This window comes from Rhizopus delemar, genomic scaffold, assembly GCF_000149305.1.
Source record: "Rhizopus delemar RA 99-880 supercont3.9 genomic scaffold, whole genome shotgun sequence".
Lineage (NCBI taxonomy): Eukaryota > Fungi > Mucoromycota > Mucoromycetes > Mucorales > Rhizopodaceae > Rhizopus > Rhizopus delemar.
This window is the reverse complement of record NW_027137835.1, coordinates 2,198,382-2,222,533: the sequence shown is the minus strand read 5'-3', so window position 1 is coordinate 2,222,533 and position 24,152 is coordinate 2,198,382. Positions and strand designations below refer to the sequence as shown.

The following is a 24,152-nucleotide window of genomic DNA, read 5'->3' as shown; positions in this document are numbered from 1 at the left end:
TGTGTACAAAAAGTATTAAAAAAATGCTTTCATGGTATAATTGAATGAAAAAAGGCTGAAAGATGCTTTTTTAAGTAAAGCCTAATTATCCGTTTAGATGGCTTTCAAAAGTCGCGTTTGACGTAATATTCTGCACTTATTAGTATAGAAAGTATATTTTTTAATATTGCCACAGAGGACAGAGGAACTTTCTCGTTTATATGTCACTTCAGAATTCATTCAGTTGAGCCCTCTATACATTGAAAATGCAGTAAGTTGATGGATGATTGCATTTTTAGTTTAAATAAAGCTGAATTTTACTATGATAAACATTGCAAAACAACTTCAACTACATCGCTGAATTTTCAGACATACGAAAATATTCATCAATTCAGTTGGCAGAGTAATTATGGATTTTGAAGTGCACAGAGTGATATCCGTATTCATAAGCTACCTGGTGGGTGGCAGCTGCTATTTTCTGGTAAGATAAAAATCTAGCTTTGTTAGTAGTCTTGTACTTACACTGAAGAAAGCGGTAATCCTTAAGTTAAATGCCTTTAATAATACCAATAGATACGCTTCGGCGCATTCTGAAACGGCAGCAAAAAAATTTTTTTGTCATAGGTTGGTGATTACAGGAAGTCATCTGCAATGAGATGAAGATGATCCTCGATGCGATCTCGGTTGATAACTTTATGACCAGAAAGTGACCTGACATAGTGGGTTTCTTTGTCATATTCAAGATTAAAGCCTTTTAAAGCAAGAAGATATTAATTTGTTACGTTTTGGAACTGTTTAAAATTGCTGAATCGTTCTGCTATATCTGTGTAAACATCGTCAGAGCTCATGTCAATTTTAAAAATATAGTATAGAAATTTTAATAGCGTCCAAGTTAATAGGGACCATAAAGTGACATCCTCACAAAAGGTATTAAATATTTAGCTCCGACCTATTAAAGTTAATCTAATCGGGACCGTTGGGTTTGCTCCTATTTATCTAATTAATAAATCAAATATCCTGCAAAAAAAATATATACATATATATTTAAATCACTTTCCGTTTTCAGAAGAAATAAAAAGGGTAACCCATAAAAAAAATGCGTCCCTCTTCTTTGTTAAGTATAATTGATTAAATGAAGCCTCAGGTCCCTTTTTTTGTATCTATTATCTTTTTTGTACTTGAAGATGCAACAATGACTTTTTAGTCGCCTGCAAATATCTTCTTTTAAAGAAACCTAAAGCCTTTAACCTGACTAAATGAAGCCTTGTTGCAACAATCGGAATCTTACATTTACGTTAAGCGAAATTAACCCTAACAATACCGCTGCCAAAATTGAGACTTGGCTCAGAAGTCTTTGTCTCTCAGAGCCTTCTGAACACTTCAAAATTTTAAAGGATAAACAGTAAGTATTCAAAATCATGGAATTTCACTGTGTTTATCCTAATGCTTTTGTCGTTTACTGTTTTAGATATGGTTTTCTACATTTTTCATCAAGAGAAAATGCATGCAGATTCTTTAAGAAGTACGGTAACAGTAAGCTTGATAAAAGAAGAAATACAAGAGTATTGGGATCTATAGATTGGAATAGACAACCAATCTCATATGATATTCCTTCCCACCCACAAGCACCAAATTCATCAGCACCAAATTCACCAGAACCAACCCCATTAACTTCAAACCCACCAGTAATCAGCAATAGAGCTAAAATTATATTGTTGGAAGCGGATATTGACGGTTTGCAAAGCAAGATTCATGAACATGAGGCTGTTATACACCGGTTACGAGCCGAAACCTGTTTGAAGGAAGGTCAAATAAAACAACGCAAAATACACTTCTAAACATACAACTTGTTTCTTTCGACGGTATAACCTCACATTACTATGTTTTAAAATATATATGTATATTTTTATTTTTATTATCATTTTTAACATGTATCCCCTTGATCCCCTATTATCATTGCTATGTTAAAATATATAAAATAAACTCCTTTTTACAAAGCATTATATAGCGATAATAGTTGCAAGTTTTATCATTCTCGTTTTGTTGTGAATACTATCAACAAAGGCGTTTATAAACCGTTATCGATGACTTTGTTATATATGCAGACTATATTATTTGCATTTCCTTTATAAAGCTTTGAGCATAAATAAAGAACCCTTATAATCAATTTAACCAAAAGTTGGTTAACTTATTTCAAAATAGTGGCTAAACTATTTCAAAAGGCTGGCCAAATTGTTTTCAAATACCTGACCAAATTAAATTTATTTTTCTGGTCAACTTGAACTCGAAAAAGCAGCCAGGCTTTTCAAAAAATAGGTAAATTGAGGGCAGAAGCACTGTATATTCTTGAAAGTGCTCAGTCTGATTTTTGTAGTCATATTTAAACTCGCTTTTTGATGATCATTAGAAATAAAAAGTATTATGTTTATTTTCTTTTTTTTTAAAATGATACAAAACGCTAAAGCATCCAACGCTTTTATAAGAAAAAGAAATTATCGTAAAAATTAATGATGAAATATAATTAAAGTCGCTTGGTGACTAATCTTTCTCTTCTTCGTCTTTCTCTTCTTCGTCTTTCTCTTCTTCATCTTTCTCTTCCTCATCTTCTTCCTCCTCGTCTTCTTCTTCCTCATCTTTTTCCTTACGACGTGATAGTGGTCCATCTATACCACGTCGACGTGCTGTATTCCAGTCTTTTCCGTCTTCCTCAACCTCATTCTCGTCAGCTTCTTCCTCTTCTTCCTCAACTTCATTCTCATCAGCTTCTTCTTCTTCTTCTTCAGGTTCATTTTCGTCTGCTTCTTCCTCATTTTCGTCAATTTCCTCTTCATCTTTACCCTGATCTTCTGTGGTGCGGCGGCGAAGAGTAGCAGAAGCAAATCGTTTGGGGACATTCATACCATCACGTCGCGAAATTCTAATAAATTTGTTAACACTATAATAAAGTAGGATATGCATTACATACAAGGCAGTGTTCCTAGAGATAGCGTGAATACTGTGAGCTGCAGATGTATCAGCGATAACAGAAACAATCAAAGCAGTAGCTAAACCAAGACCAATAAACTGAAACTTCATTTTTTTTAAGAAAAAAGAATACAAGATAAATAACAAAAAAAAAATAATACTTTTTCTTTTATATCTTCAAAAAAGTTTTTAGTGCAATTTCAATAAAATATTCATAAACAAGTTCGCATAAGGAGCCTCTAGACCCTACTCTTTTTTATTTACTTTACATTGTTCTTACATAAGTGATCTTTACCAGGGCTATGGTATATCCTCCTTGTTTTCGCCCCTTCAGGGGATAAGAACCTTCTTTGCTATTCTTTTCCTTTTTTTTTTTTTTAAAAAAAAAAAAAAAAAAAAAAAAAAAAACCTAAAAAAGGCATACAATTGTTTAGCTAATGCAATTCATTAATTTATCCACAATCTCTTTTAAGGCTTAATGTTTAAAAGAAGCTGGAGAAGAAAAAGGGATGGTTTATTTCAGACGCCTCAGAAATAAATTGGATTTCATAATTTCACGAGCATCACGGAGATCAAGGGGAGATTTTTATTTTTGAAATAGTTTAATAAAAAGAGCATAAAGACCAGCAGGTACATACTTAACGGTATATTCAACATTTTTATTAGTTTATTGCATGATACAATTGCTATTGGGGAAAAGATATGCAGAAACTACTTTCGTCTATATACAGATTATACGTTTTTATGAATTATTAAGCAAATGTTCAAAGCTAAACAATATTGAATATATTAAATATCGTAGTTAGTTTAGCTGTATACATTTATATATTGGTATACATATATTAATCATGTGGATTTAGATTAAATAAAGTTTTTTATATGCATTGATCTTCTTAGACTTCAAAGTATAATACCAGTACAATTGAGTAAATAATCTCCATGTGTACTGAACTCTGTTTAATTGTATGTGTGTTTGTAGGACACATTTTACAGCGCAAATCTGAGCTTATCACAATAATATGCACCAAACAAATTGCCCTTTTTACCTCTTCCTCTTTTTCTTTAGTGTTATCTTTTGAAAATCGCCATCATCCTTATTTTTTTACATTTTATTTTATAGCAATATTGTAGTCATACTAGAAATGGGTGCTTTCAGAAATTGAGGGAGTAGTATTCCTTAAAGACCTAAAAAGCTTTTGCATTTCGAACAATCCTAACCTGGCTATGGGAAGAAGAAGAAAAGTTTTAAAACAGTAATTTTTTATATATATCCAACCTACGTATTGGTACTTGCATAGCTAAAATAGATCGTATGGTATCCTCAATTTCTAATATCTTGTCAGTTTGAAAGTAAACCAAAAACAATAAAGGCATTTCAGACACATCGCATTGCAACGATTGATAAAGTGCTTCTGCAAGAGATTTCTGTGGATAGGTTTATAAAACTTTTCCACTTTTGTATTCTTGTTTTATTTACCTGTCTCTTCAAAAATTGGTCAGCAGCTACAAGCACCAAGCAGAGTACTAGTTTTACTATTCTAATCACATAGCCATATACGTCAGTTAATTCATTTATAGACAAGCATACGCATATACTCTTTACCTTTCTGACTGCGCCTCATTTAACATGCTTGTGAAGATATCCACTTCTGATTCATTCAGTTTTATTCCAAAAAATGCAGCTATGCCTACAAGTACACGTAGAGCCGACGTTACTCTTGCTTGATTATTATCAGACTATGCAAAATAAGGATTACTTTTTGCTATTCAAATACAAAAAAAAAAAAAAAAAAAAAAAAAAAACTTATTTACATAAGATATCTTGATTTCCGAAATAATTCGATCTTTCATCGTCAAAAAATATTGGCGACTGTTAACCGTTTGTGCTAAGAACCAAGATGGCATTTGGTAAAAAATACCATTCAAAAGCTCGATCTTTGTGTGTGTGTGTAAGTAAGCCGCTACTTTATACAATTCTTTTTTTTTTCTTTTTTTTTTCATGTCAAACCTCATCTTCACAATAAAGAACTGTGATTTTGGTTATAACATCCGGTAGTATCTGCATCTCTGATAATTTAAGTCTAACCAATTGTGCATATTCAGGGTTTTCTTCCACCAAACCATAAATCATTTCACTTTACATAAATATTCTTTTCAGTAAGACTTTTACTTTTTACCTTTATCTTTTGCATGTTACCTCAGTTGAAGTAGAAACCTATTGCTTAGTCGACGTACACAAAGCAAAAGCTGATTTATAATCTAGCAAACAGTTAAAGTTAAGGTATGCTCGTTTTCAACAGATATCTAATACAATACATTTTCTTTAATGATTTCATTACTTTTTGCTACCGCTTTAAAGAGTACACAACGAGTAGATAGATACACAAAGCCTTCAACCAGTGACTAGTAAATGGTTAGATGTTTGCTGTGCGTCAGAAAATACATGGAAGGTTTTTCTTTTACATTCGTAATATTCATGTTGCTTTCTTGATACTCAATGTCCTCAAATAACTCTATTATTTCTATCACTGCTTGATTGTGTTCTAGTAAGAATGTCTCATTATTCAAACGCTTGACAGTTGCGCGGATCGTTGTGCTTGCTCGCTCAGAATTTTCGTTCTTTACTTGAGAAGTTATATAGAGCAATTCACGTAAAACTTCGCTAGTAAATCAGTTGTCAGAATTTAGAGTGATCTCTATAAAAAAGAGACATCTTACAATTTCCAGTCAAATTCTCCAATTGATCTAAATTGTACCTAAAACGATGTACAGTCTTTATGATTCCAAGCAATTTAAATCTTGTTTATTTTAAATCTTACAAGAGCTTCTTCTAGCCCTATCTTTGAGGAAGTTTTTCTAAACTCCAAGTATTTATTGACAAGTTCTTTATTCATATTTTATGCGTAAATGGTTTAAAAAGAACAATTTTTTTTGAGTTCCGTTCTTTTTTACTTTTTTGGATGAATATTTTATGTTACAGTATCAAGTCTCTTAGTGAGCAAAAAAAAACATCAGGCATAAATGCTCCATACTTTCGTTCAGAAAAGACTTCGCTCTTCACTAGCTTATCATATCGCTCGTACAACCAGCAAGGGGCTTCCTATTTACTCTGAATATAAAAACAGTAGAACAAACATTTTTTGTAGGGGCTCTAAGGCAAGATTTATTAATAAATAAGCCACGTATTAAACAGCGGTGAACTTGTGAGCATCAAGGAGAGTAAAAATCAAACCATTGGTATCGTAGAAAGTTACAATAAAAATCGTATTACATTAGAACGCATTGATGCTATGAGAGCAAAGATTTGATGATAGACAATCATCGAATCAAATGGCGTTACCATAAACAAAGCATTAATGTGCCTTCCAAACACTAGGAAAAGCACAGCCTAGTATACTACCATTTTGAATATACCGTAATTTCTGCTTAGGGAAAACCAAGCGGTAGAGAGCATTAAAAATAACTAGAGTAGGTACTTTAGTTACACCGAAAAATGGATGCCAGACTAGTAGAACAAACCTCTTGACTGATGTATGCAAAATCGACGGACACGTCAGAGTTTTATTAAGTAATTTAAAAGCAGATTTCCTGAAGCAGTAGCATACGTCAATCCAATTATTCAACAGGTCATTATCGAGGATCGTCGCGTCAATGGACGCCAAGAATAGTTAATGACTAGGGATAATGAAATTAAAAAATACAAAACTTTTTTGTTTGAACAGCGACTGTGATCATGATTTATATGTTTGACGCCACTGTTCATCAAGACATCTCACATTTCTTGCTCTTAATTGGCTCAAGTCTGTACTTATGGTGCCTCCAAATTTAAACTGCCAAAATTTACTTTTGTCTCAATTTTGAAAGAAAAACACCTGTTTTGAATTCGTAGTCTCCCAGATTTCATTGTTTGCTTAATGTTTGAAGTGCTCTTTGCTCTATGTTATGATGACCTTTAACTGATAAAGCTGAAAATAACTAGGCCAAATAATGTAATCAGACCCTATAGAAGTAATTCATTTCTCCTTTCATTCCAATTGTCTTTGTATTTTGTGGAAATAATTTGCAATTGACAATTGTTATCAATTATTTCAATAGAGCCCATAACGAGTAGCATTGCAGAAACTATGCGGACAAAATCAAAATTAAAAAGAAAAAAAAAATTATCTACCATTCTTCATTACGTTGCTAGATTCTTACTATGCCTTTATTGAATACATTCATCTAGTTTTCTCTTTCCATTTTAAACTTGCATACATATTTGTCCTTCAGGTTTCCATCTGATCGACGAATTTTTCATTTAGATCAAAGAATTTCCGATCAGGTGCATATTTTTCTTCAACTGCAAAATAGTTATTTTCATCTCATTTTTTTTCGGTAAGCTTTTTGTCTTTTTACAAGGGCCATATGCTTTGCGAATAACAGCAAAGAAGGAAAGGAAGTAAAATGAATTCTTTAGGGCAAATTTGTTATTTTAAGTAAAAACAACAATCAGCGAAGTTTGTGGGGGGGTTTTTTTTTATTTTCAAGTGCCATACAATAACGGAAGACATTTAAAGAATACGTAAAAAAAAAAAAAAAAAAAAAAAAAAAAAAAGATAAGGCAAGAAACTAAGGTTTTGTTGCTGATTATTTGCTTCGCATAAGATTTTATTGATATTAAAGTCTATTTTCTTGGTCAAATGTTTAGCATAAGAGTTGCTTCAGCCGTCACTTCACTCACCCAAAATGAATCGTCAAAATATAAACTTTTAGTGTAAGCGCCAAAAGTTCAAAATGAAGCAAGCTACAAAAGTTTGAAAGCTCAGCTTCCAATAAGAAAGCATCTCATATGGGTAGATGATGAAAGTAATATGCACGTAAATTTTAAAGCAAAGGAGATTTCAAACACCAGGTAGTCACTGTTTTTGAAGTAGATTTTTTGAAAGAGTAAAACCAAAGGAGATATTTAACATTTTTAGTGGAGCCACACAACAGGCGTTCATCGATCGCGAAACGTACAGGATTAGCCGGTGATAACGCTCACTAGAAGTAAAGACTGAAAAGTGAGAAGGAGATATTTAAAAACTGTTGGATTAAAAGCATTCAAGTTTGTCTCTTGAGTGACTCTCTGATTGATATGCCTGATGATGGACTGAATTCAATTTTGTTTTCTTGTGCAAAAACAAACCTCATTCACAACAAAAAAAAAAAAAAGATTTGATGAGGGCACGAATAATTTTATGACTTATACAGTACAGTCTTCTGGTCGACCTTTTTATTCTTCTTGTAGATTTGACCACTTGTAATTGACAATGCAAAAGATGGCACGACTTTCTATCACCTATATCACATCAAACGACAGAGTTTGTGCGTACAAATACCGAGTGTTGTTGCAAAATTTATTTTGACAAAGAAAAGCACTTATTATTTATAAAACATAATTTGACGTTAATTATGAAATGCTTGTAGTGACCCATTGAACAGGAGTTCTCATTGATAGGTACAAATGCAGTGAACAACAACTAAAGAATTTGTATTTGCCATAACGCTAGCAATAACGTCAGTACTGCATATGAAGCTCCCAGCCCCAACCTACTACAATACTATAAATGAACCAAATCTGAAACCTTTAAGTTGCTGTATTACGAAAATACAGGTTCAATTCATATAGCCATTCCAAATGTCCTTTTTTTTATTACGCTTATGGAAAAAAATAGCAAGATTCTAAACCAAAAATAAAAGATATATTGCTTCAATTTTTTTTTAAAAAAAAAACACAATTGAACAGCTTAAGTTCAAAAGCACTATATTTACTTTCCATTAGCAAATAACAAGCATAATGTTTTTTTATGTCGAAAAAACACTGCTTTGAAAGCATAATCATTCTGAGAGCACAAACATAGAGAAAATATGCATTGATGGAGAAACTAAAGAAGTTTTATGAAGGACAATATATTTTGGATGGTATACTAAAAAAAACCCCTTGCAGTTTGATATCAGAAGCATTACAAAATTACTTAAAAAGTAAGCAGCAAGGTTTGGCTATTCACAGCATCTGATGTATTCAAAGTACATGTTGATGCTAGAAATAGTATTATTTCACATAAAAAATATAATATCCGAACCCTCTTTGCAGCCATGCTTTATATAAATACTAGGTTCTATTTATATAAATTTACTTAAATTGTTTCAAATAATTGTTTACAAAATTTTCTTGATACTCTAGTAAATAGTAAGAATTTTAATTTCGGTGTGAGTATATTAAAACTACACTTTCTCCTCCTAATTTCTTGTATTCCCTTCCTATTAAGTTGTAGTTCAGTCAATATTGATGGCTATATGAGTCCTATGACTTCTTATCTATAAAAGAACTAGAATTAGCACGTTATGTCGTTTAGTATTAAGGGAAGCAAGTCACCCTGAAACAAAAAAAAAAAGAAAAAAAAAAAGTTGCATTAAACATTATGCAGAGAGTACAGACCCTTTTCTTTTTTATTATTACAAGTTTAATGAATTTATTGTACAACAGAAAAAATAGCCTTAGACAAAAACCACATATTTTAACTATTGAACAATCCTTTAAACTTGGTCAAATTACAGGTACTAAACATACGAGGCACCAAGAACTTGTAAGCATATATGTACATATATACATGTAATACTAATGACAGAAAAGCTACCAACTACTTTATTTCGTTTGAAAAAACGTAAATTAGAAGCAATTCTTCAATATTTAGTGGATCATCATCTTGTGCATAATAAGAATATGTTTAAAGACAATTTACAAACGCATCAATTGGCGGAATACCTTTTATCTCTTATCTATCCAGGCTATTCTGTTTCAAGAGCAAAGAATTTTGCCTATACAAATTATCGTGAATGGTAAGTAACTTTTTAATATTAATAAAGGAAAAGAGGTTAATATATGATTGATTACTTAGTAGAGAAAAGGAAATGAATAGTTTAGATCCATTAGCTTATGATCATGTACCAACAACAGAAATATTTGAAAGATTAGATGAAGTATTTTATGTTGATGTGAATTGGCAAGATGAGAGATACACACCTTGCATTGAAATACCAATTTCTGTGCTAAAGAGATCAATTGACAGAGTAAATGCTTCAAATAATCATAAGCCAATAGAGAATATTGTATATCATCTTTACTTGTGGAATTCAACTAGGACACTTATTAAACCTCAATGCAGATCATTAATATTTGACTCAAATCAGGTATGGACAGATGAAAAGCAGGTAATCAAGTTATATATAAACAAAACGCTGTTTATAAACATATATTAAATAGAGAACGGTAAAGGAAGGTTTCATGCATATTGATATAAGCGAACAAATTAAATTATGTATTCAAGGGAAATATAGAAACAATAGCACATTGGATCATACAAAACCAAAGCTACCCAATTGTCAGTCGATTCAAATTCAATTTGAATTGGAAAATAATAATGAACAAAATATCAGCCATATATCAATATGTACCGTCATGAAGAGAACTTCAAAAGAGGTACACTCATTTTCTTTTGTGTGTGTGTTTTTTTTTTATTTTTATTTTTTTCTTTTCATAGTTGGTTTCTCAGCTTTATATGCAGTCAGTAACTGAGTTTATTCACAAATCAATTTATTCAAGTCCTTATCCACTTATCACACAGCAAATAATGATAAAATTATTAAGACAGCAAGAGAGTGCTGAAGACACATTCATGGCTTGTATGTCGGGTACTATTGATGATAAAATTGAACAAGATGAAATATGCATGATCGAAGCTGTTTCCCTGAGAGATCCAACCACATTAAAAAGAATGCGGCATCCTATTAAAAGTATACACTGTAAACATCGGTCTTGCTTTGATGCCAATGATTTCTTTGATTACCATTCTAATCTTAAGCTTTGGTATTGTCCTATTTGCTTTGTTCAGATAAAGCATCTCGAAGTAAATAATAATACAAAATGCTTGCTTTAACATGTATTTATTGTATATTTAGGAGTTAAAGATGGATTATGTAATCAAAGTAGCAGTTGAAGAATATGACCAAGAGGATCAAGTGTATGTAATTCAAGATGGATTGGTTGTTTCTAAGTCTGAATTATTTATAACACAAGCTTCTTCTTTTGATGATAGCAATTATCATATCACAAAGAAATTAAGAACTCTCACTCATGTCACCTAAAACTCACATTTATCGCCGACCACTCGGTTTTATTCAGAAAAGTGACACATATACACACACATTTGAAATAAAAAAAAATAAAAAAAATAAAAAAAATAAAAAAATTCTTACCTTTTTCTTTTCTTTATCTTAAACATGGCACCTATTCAACTTCCTTTAGATCAACCAGAAACAAGTTGTTTAGGAAATATTTTCTCAAACTTATTTAATAAACAGCAACCAGAACAAAGTTTTAATAACGAAAAATTCATTTATTCTCCTGTCAACCCTATGGAGCAGTTACCTTGCTATGAAGATTGTGTTAAGGTAATTTGTATTTATCTTCATGATAAAATCTAATGGTTTTTATAGCAAATAAAGAAATTAAATATCGAATGCACAGATGAAATTGAACAAATTGTTAATCAAGCTATTGACTCTATTAGTGATGAACTTCGTACTATCAGTTTAGATGTAATCACATATTACCAGTTTATGTAAAATAGTTGTATTCATATTGTATTAGTTGCATGAAAATATGGAAACTGGCATGAAGGAAGTTCATGCTCATTATATATTAACAAAATACCTTGAAAAAAAGGGTTTTACGGTAACACGTCATGCTTATGGAATGCATACCGCTTTTACTGCTGAATATAGTCGTGGATCTGGCAGAAGAATTGGTATCTGTTCAGAATATGATGGTCTTCCAGGGTAAATTTTTATATTTATTTTATTTTCGTGTTACCCACACATTTATTAGTTTGGGACAAGGCTGTGGTCATAATTTGATTGCTATCAGTGGTTTAGCTTCTGCCATTGGCATTAAAGCGGTTTTAGAAAGTGGAAAGGCCTCTGGTAAGGTCATTCTCTTTGGTACTCCAGCTGAAGGTAATATATAAAAAAAAGACATGCAAGCATAATATAATAATTTTTCATATAGAATTGTCCATTGGTAAAATTGTACTTGTTCAAAAGCGAGCATTTCAAGATAACGTTGATGTTTGCTTAATGCTTCATCCAGCGTAAGCGTATGAAATTGAGAGCTGCTATGAAATATACTAAATCATCTATTTAGTGCTTATGATCATCAATATGGTAAATTAATCGCTATTCACGATGTTCGTGTTGAATTCTTTGGAAAACCAAGTCATGCTTCAGGTAATAAAACTATAATGTAAGTAAATAGGTATAGGTTTAACTTTTTTAAAATTAGCTGCACCTTGGGCTGGTGTGAATGCTTTAGATGCTATTGTTCAAGTTTGGAATAATGTCAGCATGATGCGTCAACAGCTTTTGCCTACTGATAGAGTGCACGGTATTGTTACAGACGGCGGTCAAGCAGTAAGATCATCTTTTTTTTTATACACTTGTTCGCTCATATTGTTTGTTATTAGGCCAACATTATCCCTGAACACACATCCGCATTTTTCTTCGTCCGTACCACAAAAGCTTCCCAAGCAGACCGTTTAATAAAGAAGATGGAGGCATGTTTTGAAGCAGCAGCATTGGCTACAGGCTGTCAAGTCAAATACACTTGGCGTGAGATTGGTATCACCAAGGACGTGATTCAAAATGCTGTCATGGCTGATACCTATGCTAATCATATGAAAAAGTATGGTATTCGATTCCCATCAAGAGAAGAACAAGAAAAAAGTGGTGGTGGATCAACCGATATGGGTAATGTCAGTTATGAAGTGCCCGTCATACACCCTATGTATGGAATACATACCACCGCATCAAATCACACCGTTGAATTTACGGCTGCTGCCAAGACTGAACAGGCACACAAGGATACCATCACTGCTTCCAAGTGCCTTGCAGCTACAGGTGTAGAAGTCTTGCTGAATGAGCAATATTATAATCATGTTGTAAAAGAATTCAAAAAGGAGCTTGCTGAACATTAAAGCCCTATTTAGTTATTATTATTTTTATCAATAAAAGACTTTTGCTTTTAAATGATATATTAGATAAATGAGTCAAAGATACACTGTTTGATAAGTAATAAAAGGTAAAGATAAAGCTTAAGGAAAAATGAATTTACATGTTTTGAGATGTTATTAAACAACAACAAAAAAAAGATCCTGGGTAAAAAGAATTCATTTATATTTGATTAATGATTTTATCCCAATTCCAATGTCTTCGTAAGAATGGATGTGCTTCTGTGTTAAATACAAATTTATCCAATGATACAACATCTGGTGGACTAAATAATAAATAAAGATATTTAAATGTTTCTGCAAATAAGAAGCTTTCCATTGAATCAATTTGGTTATCTTCTATGTCTTCTATATCATCTCTATCCACATTTTGAATGGCTGCGAATGCGCTCTTTGTTTTGCACCATTTTTCAATAGCTTGGAATATTTCCCATCCGTATTCCTTATTATAATCATTAATACGTATCACTTATGTTCTTATTGCTTGGTTTTACCTGATATTTTTGATCTCCTGTAATTCTATATAAAATAAATAAACTTTCTATTGTCTCTGGTCTTAAAAGATATCGTTCATCTCCAAAGAATAGGGAAGGGGGTCTTGATTTCACTTGAGGTAACTTGTATTTCACATCATATCGTGTACTTTCTTCTTTTCGTTCTTTTACTGCTATTTTTTGAACAGGTCTATTCACTTCATAGTCATCTTCATACCACCAATCCCTTAACTTTTTCAGCTCTTGCTTTGTTTTATTGTATGTCATTGGATTATATTTTTCAGTCTTGTCAATATACCAAGTCTCTGGGCTTAAACCGGTAGCCGATGTACGATACATGAATACACACGTCTCCAATAGTCCTTTAGCAATTTCTAAATCCTCAGGCTCATTAAATGTTTTAGATCCCATGGCAAGCATACCAGGCACAAAGCAAGTCTGTCGTGTGGTTTAATTTAGCTTTTCTTTCTCTTTCTTTTGTCTTAGTTACCAAATGATCCATATAATCTTCTGGTAATTCACGTTGGGTATCGAAAGGTGGTAACATGAGCATATCATATCCGGGTATTTGGCGTAGCATATGTTGCTTCATGCTTCTAACAGCATCCTTGTCTAGTGAATAAAGTAAATATTGTAATAATTAAAAAAAAAAGATGATCTTTCTTACACATTCTTCCATATTGAGGTATCTTTCCATCTGTCAAAAGGTATTCTTTGAGAAAATACTGTTGTATTAATGTACCATTAATAACCTTTTTTATGTGAAATTATAAATGTTTACCTCAAATGCACTATCACCCATTGCTCCAAAAGTAGTTTTACCTGTATACATTTGTTAATAAATAGAATTGAACTCTTTTGAAGTATATTTACTGTCTGTAAAGTGGCCCTTATCAACATCCAATGCAGTTGGAAATAACCCTTTAATATATATTCCATGCTCATAACCCATACTATCCAATAAATCAGTAATAGCTTGTGCCTTTTTTTTTTTTTTTTTTACAAGTGCGTCAATAGAGTTATTATTGATTATTTAACAGGAAGTTTACCTTTTGTCCATATACAGGGTTTTGCGTAAACTGAGATAACATCAAAAACTCCAATTGAACTGTTCCTACTTCAGCAATTAACGTATCTCGCTGAGCCGATTGATTTCTAAATAAGAATGAGAGCTTAGAATTGTATCCCACTTTTTTTTTTTTTTTTTTTTTTTTTTTTTGCTTGTTTACTTTGCTGGATTCCAGTAGTGAGCAGGTAAACCAGAGGGTGTATCAAAAGCAGGCAAGAGAGCAATCGCCAATTTTTCTGCTTGAACCATCAATGGCCGATACTTTCTTTCGGAGAGGTCATACGCACTCAAGAGTCCACCCAAATAACGAATGATGGATTCAAACACACTGACATCATCATTCACTTTGAAGTTTATTCGGTGAACAAGGCGCATGGCAGCATTGAACTCGCTTTCTAGGTCCATCACAAGTAATGTGCTGAGTGAATCAACAAGCGTCGCGCCCCAGCCCCCAAAGGGATCATTTGTTCCGTTTGATAAAGGCGTCAGCTCATCGTGTCCAAACGCATATTTTTCTATTTTCTGTTTTTTATTGCATGCCGATATCTTTACTATTGATATACTTACTGTATCCGTTCCAGCCGTGTAAAAAGGATTTTTTGATGGCTAATCTTCTTTTTTCTCTTAATTTTGTATATGCAGCAGGTTCAGGATTGAATGAATGTTGAATTGTTGGTAAATGGGATGAAAATCCACCAAATCCGTTTAAAACATATTGTTTTTTTGGTTTTTCGGTGTGAACTAACACAGGTTGCTTTTCATTGTTAGCGAATAGTGTCTCATTGATGGAGGATGTTTCGATGATGCGATCTTTATTGTTAAAAGATGGGCTCAACATGAGCCATATTTGTATAAAAACAAGAATGAAAAACATAGAAAGAAGAGATAACCTCCACTTTCTCGATAGACTGTACATAGATGTATATATGCTTTGATGATGTGCAAGTATAAAAAGAGTAAAAGGGAGCAAAAAAGAAAGAGAAAATGTCACTAATGTTCTTGCACAACATAAAATTTAATTAAAAATTTAATGTTTGAAATTATTTAGTATTACTGCCATCACAAACCTGCTTTACCATTTGTGTTCATTTTAAATAAACTTGACTTTCTTTATCCTCGTTTTATGTCCTTTTTGTATTCTCTCATCATATCCTTTCTTTCAAATACAAGATATCTTTATGGAAATAAATTAATTTGTCTCCAATGCTTGTTTTATTTTCAAAATGATTAATGTTTCATGGAACCTTTTTTCTTTGAAAAAAAAAATATTAGAGATTAATCATGTCAATTTCAAAGAACTTATCCAAGACAAAAGTTGAAATAAATTATGTAATTACATAACCACGGCAAAAAATCTAGTGGCTAAAAAGCTTCTGGTAGTTATTACAGAATCTATGAACAAAACGACAACAGCAACAACAACAACAAAAGGTTAATAAAGAGGAATAAGAAGAAAAAATGAAAGTAAGAAGTTGATGAAGAGCAAGAAGTTTTAAGAAAAAAGCTATACAGCAATTTGCCAAATAGTAGCAAAGGAGAAGACTCTGCTGACTATGGAGATTTTATTAGTAAAAATGAAGCTTTTGTTGCATTGGATGATAAAACGATGAAGGAAAGTATGAAAAGAACAAAAAGTCTAGCTAATAAAAAGCAAAAAGGTAAACACACATCATTTTATTTTATCTTTTTTATTTTTTTACATAGACTGCTAATATATCTAATGGAGACGTAATTTATTTAAGCCGTATTCCTCACGGTTTCTTTGAAAAGAGAATTGAATGCATACTTTGAGCCATTTGGCTTGTCTTTGTCTTTCACGCAACTGAAATACAGGTGCCTCAAGATGCTTTGATTTCATTGAATCTAAAGAAGCAGAGATAGCTAAGATCTGTAGTTGAAATAATACGCAATTATCATTTGGCTGAATATTTCTTGCAGTATAAAACAATGTCATATCAAAGTATTCATCTAGAACTCTTCAATGGCACTGGCAAGAGCTTCAAGAAGCGTAATTATCTTGCAAGGTATATCCAAGTTAAAAGCATAAAAAAATTGGGAGAAGCATTAAGAGCATAACACGAAAAATTAAGAAGAACAAAGAGTTACTTACGCGATTTATTGAAGGCCACTGGCATAAACTGTGATTTCCCTAGTTATGTTGATTGTACTCACTAAAATATCCATAGTGTTAAAGGTCATAACTCTTTTTTTATTGTGTATAATTTTGCTCAAAGATAAAATCATTTCAAACTGCGTTGCATTTTCATTTCAAGGTCGAAGGTATTCTCACAAGAATTTCATTTATAATAAACAACCATACTATTTTATTACCCATTATAACAGCAAGCTAAAATCCGCTGTGCCATTGTTAAAAGGATTTGTCCTAATTCAATATAATCCTTTTACAAACGATGATTGGCACATAAAAAAAATGATTTGCTTATAAGACATGTACGTTCTTTCGAGCATTGTAGCTAGTACAGCTAAGTACCAGATCATTATCTTTATTTTCATTTTATTGTAAAGCATTTTTTTCACGCTTATTTCATCAAAATTCCATGTTGGTTAAACAAGAGTAACAATGGCTCACTGTTTCACTCTGTATTGCCTTTTTTTTTTGTGATAGCGATTTTCTTTTTCATGTTTCAGGCTTGTACTTCTTGTGCTTTGATGCTTGCTAGATCATTTGTCTTTTTCATACATGAATATGTAGAAGCAGAGAAGACAATATTAGGTTCATGTGCTCCTTGAATAAATCTTACAAGACAGCGACCCTCCTTGGGTTCATCAAATTAGGAAATCCTTTCCATTTTTTCTTTTTCTCAATCACCAATCAGTGATAGCGGCTATCAAAGAGCAAAAAGGTAGAAAAGGGTTACAAGTGGATAAAACCATGACATATCACGAAAATACAAAAGGTATTTAACACAAATAATTGTAAGCAGATAGATTTAATAGTTTTTTCTACAAAGGTAGTAAAAAAAAGGACATTCTATTCGAGCAGTAAAGGTGCATGCCGGTTGGAGCATCAACTCAAATACATTTGAAAGATTCTATTATAAACCAACAAATCAAGACTCTTCAAGTACAGCAATTACACATTCAATTTTTTCTCAAGCTGAAAACTCTATCACATTAGGAGAGGGAGTGATGCCAACTGAGATTGATTTAGAAACGATAAGCAATCCTAATGTTGGCGAAACGAATTCGAATAATGTGATAGATACCCACCCATGGTATCGTTGATAGTTAGGCTTTTAATTCGTAATATTATATTTTGTACATTATTCCCTCCCTAAAAAAAATGAATATATGCTTAGGCAGAAAGATATAGGGAAGGAAGGGAAATTTATTATTTATTACAAAAAGGAAAATAAAGCGTGGCTCAGAGAGCATCTATCGCATTATTCGATTTCGTTTCGCCAACATTAGGATTTTTAAATTGTCAATTCAGAGTATTAAGAACACTATAATTGTGGTTGAGTCTTTGAAAAAAATAATTGGTTTTCTCTTTCGCAACTTAAATTACGGAAATATCCTTCTCTGGATCATTATCGAAAGTTACCTTACATTTCAGAGCCGTATAAGACTTAACATAGGCTTCTTTAGTTGCTTATAATCGATCCCAAGGTGTACGATTTTTTTTTGCAGAGGTGTGCGAAATTTTTTTTCCATCACCAAACGTTTTTTTTTTTCTCTCTAATGTATGGATACAGTGCGACTGATAAACATGACAATATTTACCAGCCGCACTGTACTTTCTGAAAAAGGTGTAAATGAAGAAATAGAAGTAAATGAAACCTTCCATTGAAATCATATGTAGTACTATTCAGAAATGGAAAAGAGAGAGAATAATGTACGACTATAAAAAAAGAAATTACATAAAAGCAAGTTGAAGTACTGATTTCTATCCCGACAAGATGCATCCTTGTTTGTTGGTAAGATATCTGTCCAGCCCAGTTGGATTAATCAGAAAAGAAGAATTAACTCCTCCCCCCCTTTTTTTTTGAATGTAATGATCAACCTTCTGTCTCAGGATGTAGCTATACTGTTTATAGTAATTAAGAAGATTTGCCATGCAAAATCATCAAGACCAGAAACTCGGGATTTTGTTTTTTTTAGAAAGAATTACCAAAATTAAAGCTTCTAAAATCGATCGAGGTTTCATAACAAAGCACATCTTGTTTTTTTGATGGCCTAATGATTGTCTTTTTTTTTAAATATTTATCAATTTCGGATTTCAGATTTTTTTTTTTTTTTTTTTTTTTGCCCAACTTTAATAGCAAATGTCATTTAATGAAAAGGTTTGGGCTTTTTAGAAACACAGAATTTTGTGTAATAAAAAGCAAAAAAGTATAGATTACAATTTTATTTTCTGTATTTACAGAAGTAAACTCATATTCTCTTTGTGCTCTTTCCCTTATTTTTCGAATAACAGCTCTTTCAATTTTTTGCATCAACATTCTTTTTCTTTTTTCTTTCCTTTTTTTTTTTTTTTTTTTTTTTTTTTTTTTTTTTTTTAATTCTGTGGTTAGACCCACCCACATGACAAAAGCATACCGCTTTAGTATATTGTTACACTATTCTTTTATTCTATCTGTACTTTTCAATCCAGCAGCTTACAAAGAAGTACGCATATACATTTAAATAGAAAGCGTTTTCTATTTTCTTTCTTTTCCTTTTCTCACACACTCATACATTTATATTTTTCGTCTATAATTTCTTTAATGAAAAATGTATTGCACTTTGAAAAGCTGCCCAACGACATTCTCGTCCAAATGGTTGATTACCTTGATCAGCCATCTCAATTGCAATTGTGTCTTGTTTCAAAGTTTATGTCAAGTATTTGTATTAGAATCCTATGGCGTATGCCAAAATGTACAACACCAGCTGCATTCAACAAATTGATGTCAGCCTTAAACAGTGACCATCACTATTATCCGTACAACGCGTACATGATCGGCCTCGATCTATCGTTTCACAGTACTCAGACACTTGATGACAGCACAGACATCGTTTTTTCTTTCACTAGCCTCAGAGTGATTCGGATAAAGAATGTGCGGAGCATGTCAAGCACTCTTTTGGATAAAATGTTTGCTACAAAGGATCTCGAGCAGCTTTGTGTTTTTCAATGTTTGACAGATGTCATTCGTGACCTTTTGGTTGTCCTAAAGCGTCACGGTCCGTATGAAAAGTTGGAAAGAATAATGATTGAAGAATGTCATATGCCCGATTCAATTGTCTGCCAAATGGTAACCTTGATGCCTGCACTGCGACACTTTAGATATTGCCAATCAGGATTCATTTCCGATACAACCATCATAACTGTCATAAACCACTGTCCTTTTCTCGAAAGCTTGATTCTCACACTTCCTCGACATATCATACAGGCTAATACGGTGACCTTTGCTTCTTTGAAGGCGCTTTCTCAATCCAAGCATCTTAAATTATTTGTGTGTAAAGGACAAGTGAGGATATCGACAGCTGAATATAAAGGTTGGCTATACAAGTATTGTCCTTGCTTGGAATATTGTGACCTTTCATTTGATTTATAGAATTTTATAAATTCCATTGTTATAAAGCAGTAATTGAAATCACAATTAACGTAAAGTTTAATGTTGGGTTAAAATAAGTAGATTGAATTCTGTAAAAGTTGAATATCTTGAGTGGTTTTATTGGTGGGTAATGTTCTATATTTATGATCATCAAAATCTCATCTCAATCTCTATCATTCTCTTTTTAATCACATCAAAGCTTTGTCCATATAAAAAGGAGGAGGGGAGGGGGGCTATTTGATTTCTTCCTTTCTTCTTTTCGTTTTTTACCTTTTATTCTTCTACTATTTATCTTGATTCTATTTGATCTTTTATCGTATATTTTACTTCTCTCTTTCTTACACGTTCTTTCATACAGAGCAAACAATAAATACGGATTAATATCTTTGGTATTATATAAAATCGAATCCTATGTTCACTTGACATAAACTATTAAAGATAATGAATATCTTATAAAAATAGGAAAACCCTTAGTAGAGCCAGTTTTCCTTTTTTTTTTTTTTTTTTTTTTTTTTTTCCTGTTAGGTAGGAAAACAATGATTACACTTGAGCCTGTGTACGAGAATTTTATAATGACGAAAATATTTTTTTTTTATTTTTGTTTCCATTCTATTATGCTTGTAAACGAACACCATGTAAGTATTACTATTCTTAGACAGGATCTGAAGTTGAACGTTATTGTCACTGGATCATTAGAAACATTGGTCTGGGCTACTCCCTTTCTTTACAGCATTATGGATTGTTTTACTGATACCTTTTAAGATTTTTAGAGAATTAGTTAACAATCTGGCAGCTTCGTTATCCACGTAAATCCACTTTGGCAAAATGTAGAAATATGAACCATGTTATTAGGGACTTCAAGCCTCTGCTATATTGGATCATCCAAATCGATATTTTTCCATTCATAGGAAGTATACTGACAGATAAAAGGCCCCTTAATGCTTCTTTGTGTAAAAAGAATGCTGATTTATAACTTTTTTAATCTTGAACTTTCTGGTTTATATCAAATTGTTTCAATAATTCATGAGAAGCATGTAATAGACATGAAGCTGTTCCATATTGAAAATTAAAAGTACGTTGTATAGTTGATGACCCCTCTAACTTATTTCGTGCACTACTGCCGTTATGGTTATCAGTGAAAGGCTGCGCAGCAGATGGATAAAATGAAGCAAAGTTTTCATAACAAGACATTGTTAAAAGCCTTCTTCCTTTTTAAGACACTAGCAACAGCTCTCCTAAAGTGACTCCTACATACAAGCAGTGATAACTTTTAGCACATTTATGTTATTATCATTAAATCTTGTTTCGATATCGTTCATGAAGTATAAAAAATACATATAAACTAACAAAGTATTGTCTAGATCAACTTACTGCAATTGATGAGTACAAAGTACTTTGGCGTTATACTTGTCAACTCTTTAGAGAAATTTTGTACGTGAGTACTGTACACACTTAAAATACAAAGGAATTAAATAAGTTTATATCATACAACCAAACAAGTTCTGTGTCATAAGATTATGAGACGTTAAATCTAACGAGTAAACAATTTATATATCAAAGAGAGAAATTATTCATTATGATACTTGTAATATTTCAAACTTAAAAATATGTACAAAAAAAGGGGGGTTGATTGTTGAAATCAGCTACCATTTTGCAAGTCATATAGCTAGTAACATATATCCAACCACGGCAGTTGGGAAGACAGGCAGAGGACAGCAGATAAATGGAAGAAACTCCAGATGGAAAGGGTTTTTTGTAGTTGATTTGTCGTCAGAGGCAAAAGGCAAAAGCATTCATCCTAGTCAATCAATAGCTTGGATGAATAAATGAAAGAGACTGCTTGACGAGCGTATATGGGGTGGATGTAGATTATGAAAGGCAAAGGAAAATTGATAATCACCCAAGGGCCAGGTAAACACAAAGTAGCAGCCAACTGTAGATGATGAAGCAGGCAGTATTTGCTGTCAAGGATCTTGTCGGACACATAAAAAACGTAATGTTGAGATGGCCAGACAAATCTGCTCTTGAACAAAGTCAGGGTAGAACGGATGCCATTATTTCACAAATAATTAGTAACGAATTTGGAGAGTGCAAGACCTCTGATGATTGTACCAATGCTGCGTTGTGTAAGGATATAATAAAGCTTGCACAATTTTAAAACGCAGCATAAATATCAATAATACTAAGCCTGTGCTATGTTTCCAGATGTATGGTACTTACACTATAGCCACGTCATATTTTCTTATTAAGTACTAACTTTCATTTACTAGGCTTTGATACCATGTTTTATGTTGCAAACCTTAGTAATGAAGGTATGTATACGTTTTCGCAGTTAGCGATGATGAGGTTTCCTCGTTCTGTTGAAGACTTGCCTAAGTTTGTCAACATGACAACGATCACCCAACTTCTGCAGGCTAGCCAATGCTTCTAGGATCATTGATACACACAAGAACAATGTCTCGGTTTAAAACATAAAATGGTACAAAAAATAGACTACAGTGCTCTGAATTCCTTTATTCATAGCAAATACAAATGATGCCCGTCATTGCCCCATAAAGTTTGCTAATTTTTAAATTTGTACTTTTGAGAGTATTTTGTCCAGAATAAAATATGATAAACAAAATCACCTTTTTTTCAAATCGATATCAAATCATATAACATACAATTTTAAGAATTGACAGAGTCTTTCTTCAGGAAATTAAAATTTTCAACAGGAAAACATTAGTAAAAGTATAAGTAAAGAAAATAAAAAATGTTGGCAAAGTAAACAAAGGGATTTACGGGATGTGGTTTTTCTTTGAATCAACGATTGCATTTTGTTACCATGTGTTGATATCCCTTTTGGTGTGAAATAGTCTCTAATCTAGAGCCAAGTTTCTTACAATGATAAAAAATAAGTCGCTATTCATTAAATTATTACTTTGTGTGCGTGTTTTTTTTACTAATTTAATTTATTTATGTTTGCTATAATTTATCTATGATACGCGGCTTAGAAAGATATAAAGGGAAAGAGATTTGAAAGATTTCCTTTTATATATTATTGAGAATAAAGCGTGGCTTGAAAGCCTATTACCATCCCTTCGGAATCCGAAGTGGAGGCAGCGAGGATTGTCATAGGAACGGCTAACAATCGAATACTTTGTAAATAAGTTTTATTAGACGTAATATCCATATTGTTTTGTTTCAGCCCTAATTCTTTTTCAATACATCTTTACCAGTCTTGACAACCCGCAATAGTAACTGGTTTACAAGCTTCAGCAATACGAGGCATGAGCTTAGAATCTCTATCCCTCTTGATTTTGCTTTTAAATTTAGACCAATACTTCTCTACTATTACAGTTTTATCATTGATGTAGTCTGTTTCAAATAAAAATTGAGACTATCTAATAAAAAAAGATCATTATGTCTACAAGGTTTTCGATTCTCATTTTCATTTTCCTGTCATCCACAAAAAAAAATAAATTCATTTCGTATTTAATCTCAGATCGTCTCGAAATTTTTTCCAACCGTCTCTTTTAGGTAAAGACACTGTAATGAAACAACAGAAAATCTCCGCATGAATTGTTAAGTGGGGGGAGGGGAAGAGAAAAAGAGGGGAAAGAGAAAGTGTAGAAACTGCGTATGTATGCGAAAAGGGGAAAACAAAGGCATATAGAAATAGACAGTGTAAAAAAATAGATTTTAAAATAAACCAGTATTGTTGTCATAGCAACCTTACTTTTACATGAAAGCTTATATAATTTTCAAGGGTATACACGACTCTGATAAGATTCAACCAATTGTTATTCTTCCTATTGTAGCTCGTTGTGTTAGTAACACTAAACCTTAATATTTAAAACTAATTTTTCATATTTTTAGAAAAGTAAATGTATATCAACAGGGTAATAAGCCCTTTGTACTGATATTGGTTTTATTCTTACTATATTCTTCTTATAAAATCAAACAGATTTGTATTTATTTTGTCAAAGAAGCTGTGTAACTTTTCAGTAACCATTTTAGTATCTAT

The 24,152-nt window shown here is 32.2% G+C and overlaps 10 protein-coding genes across 10 annotated transcripts; 7 read left to right on the top strand and 3 right to left on the bottom strand.

Annotated features, from left to right (window-relative positions):
• Window positions 1-1,235: 1,235 nt before the first annotated feature.
• Window positions 1,236-1,817, top strand: RO3G_11925 (uncharacterized protein; the record flags this gene model as incomplete). The annotated part of the gene is made up of 3 exons (XM_067666509.1): window positions 1,236-1,381; window positions 1,475-1,512; window positions 1,558-1,817. The coding sequence occupies 3 exons, from the start codon at window positions 1,236-1,238 to the stop codon at window positions 1,815-1,817; spliced, it is 444 nt and encodes a 147-aa protein (XP_067522610.1).
• Window positions 1,818-2,517: 700 nt separating this feature from the next.
• RO3G_11924 (uncharacterized protein) lies at window positions 2,518-3,054 on the bottom strand (the record flags this gene model as incomplete). Its single annotated transcript, XM_067666508.1, has 2 exons — window positions 2,518-2,896; window positions 2,945-3,054. The coding sequence occupies 2 exons, from the start codon at window positions 3,052-3,054 to the stop codon at window positions 2,518-2,520; spliced, it is 489 nt and encodes a 162-aa protein (XP_067522609.1).
• A 1,516-nt stretch (window positions 3,055-4,570) lies between these two features.
• On the top strand, window positions 4,571-4,669 carry RO3G_11923 (uncharacterized protein; the record flags this gene model as incomplete). The annotated part of the gene is made up of 1 exon (XM_067666507.1): window positions 4,571-4,669. The coding sequence occupies one exon, from the start codon at window positions 4,571-4,573 to the stop codon at window positions 4,667-4,669; it is 99 nt and encodes a 32-aa protein (XP_067522608.1).
• A 4,917-nt stretch (window positions 4,670-9,586) lies between these two features.
• Window positions 9,587-11,109, top strand: RO3G_11922 (uncharacterized protein; the record flags this gene model as incomplete). Its single annotated transcript, XM_067666506.1, has 6 exons — window positions 9,587-9,804; window positions 9,864-10,035; window positions 10,156-10,176; window positions 10,229-10,444; window positions 10,506-10,871; window positions 10,924-11,109. The coding sequence occupies 6 exons, from the start codon at window positions 9,587-9,589 to the stop codon at window positions 11,107-11,109; spliced, it is 1,179 nt and encodes a 392-aa protein (XP_067522607.1).
• A 270-nt stretch (window positions 11,110-11,379) lies between these two features.
• Window positions 11,380-12,995, top strand: RO3G_11921 (uncharacterized protein; the record flags this gene model as incomplete). The annotated part of the gene is made up of 8 exons (XM_067666505.1): window positions 11,380-11,415; window positions 11,461-11,562; window positions 11,615-11,802; window positions 11,852-11,979; window positions 12,032-12,113; window positions 12,167-12,249; window positions 12,305-12,432; window positions 12,486-12,995. The coding sequence occupies 8 exons, from the start codon at window positions 11,380-11,382 to the stop codon at window positions 12,993-12,995; spliced, it is 1,257 nt and encodes a 418-aa protein (XP_067522606.1).
• A 196-nt stretch (window positions 12,996-13,191) lies between these two features.
• Window positions 13,192-15,507, bottom strand: RO3G_11920 (uncharacterized protein; the record flags this gene model as incomplete). Its single annotated transcript, XM_067666504.1, has 9 exons — window positions 13,192-13,470; window positions 13,523-13,960; window positions 14,013-14,134; window positions 14,190-14,274; window positions 14,304-14,344; window positions 14,396-14,504; window positions 14,572-14,677; window positions 14,752-15,106; window positions 15,159-15,507. The coding sequence occupies 9 exons, from the start codon at window positions 15,505-15,507 to the stop codon at window positions 13,192-13,194; spliced, it is 1,884 nt and encodes a 627-aa protein (XP_067522605.1).
• Window positions 15,508-17,484: 1,977 nt separating this feature from the next.
• RO3G_11919 (uncharacterized protein) lies at window positions 17,485-17,837 on the top strand (the record flags this gene model as incomplete). The annotated part of the gene is made up of 2 exons (XM_067666503.1): window positions 17,485-17,509; window positions 17,578-17,837. 2 exons carry the CDS (start codon window positions 17,485-17,487, stop codon window positions 17,835-17,837), a joined length of 285 nt encoding a protein of 94 aa, XP_067522604.1.
• Window positions 17,838-19,681: 1,844 nt separating this feature from the next.
• RO3G_11918 (uncharacterized protein) lies at window positions 19,682-20,146 on the top strand (the record flags this gene model as incomplete). Its single annotated transcript, XM_067666502.1, has 1 exon — window positions 19,682-20,146. The coding sequence occupies one exon, from the start codon at window positions 19,682-19,684 to the stop codon at window positions 20,144-20,146; it is 465 nt and encodes a 154-aa protein (XP_067522603.1).
• A 1,939-nt stretch (window positions 20,147-22,085) lies between these two features.
• RO3G_11917 (uncharacterized protein) lies at window positions 22,086-22,577 on the top strand (the record flags this gene model as incomplete). Its single annotated transcript, XM_067666501.1, has 2 exons — window positions 22,086-22,272; window positions 22,417-22,577. 2 exons carry the CDS (start codon window positions 22,086-22,088, stop codon window positions 22,575-22,577), a joined length of 348 nt encoding a protein of 115 aa, XP_067522602.1.
• A 371-nt stretch (window positions 22,578-22,948) lies between these two features.
• Window positions 22,949-23,417, bottom strand: RO3G_11916 (uncharacterized protein; the record flags this gene model as incomplete). Its single annotated transcript, XM_067666500.1, has 3 exons — window positions 22,949-23,047; window positions 23,220-23,283; window positions 23,362-23,417. The coding sequence occupies 3 exons, from the start codon at window positions 23,415-23,417 to the stop codon at window positions 22,949-22,951; spliced, it is 219 nt and encodes a 72-aa protein (XP_067522601.1).
• Between the last annotated feature and the right edge of the window lie 735 nt (window positions 23,418-24,152).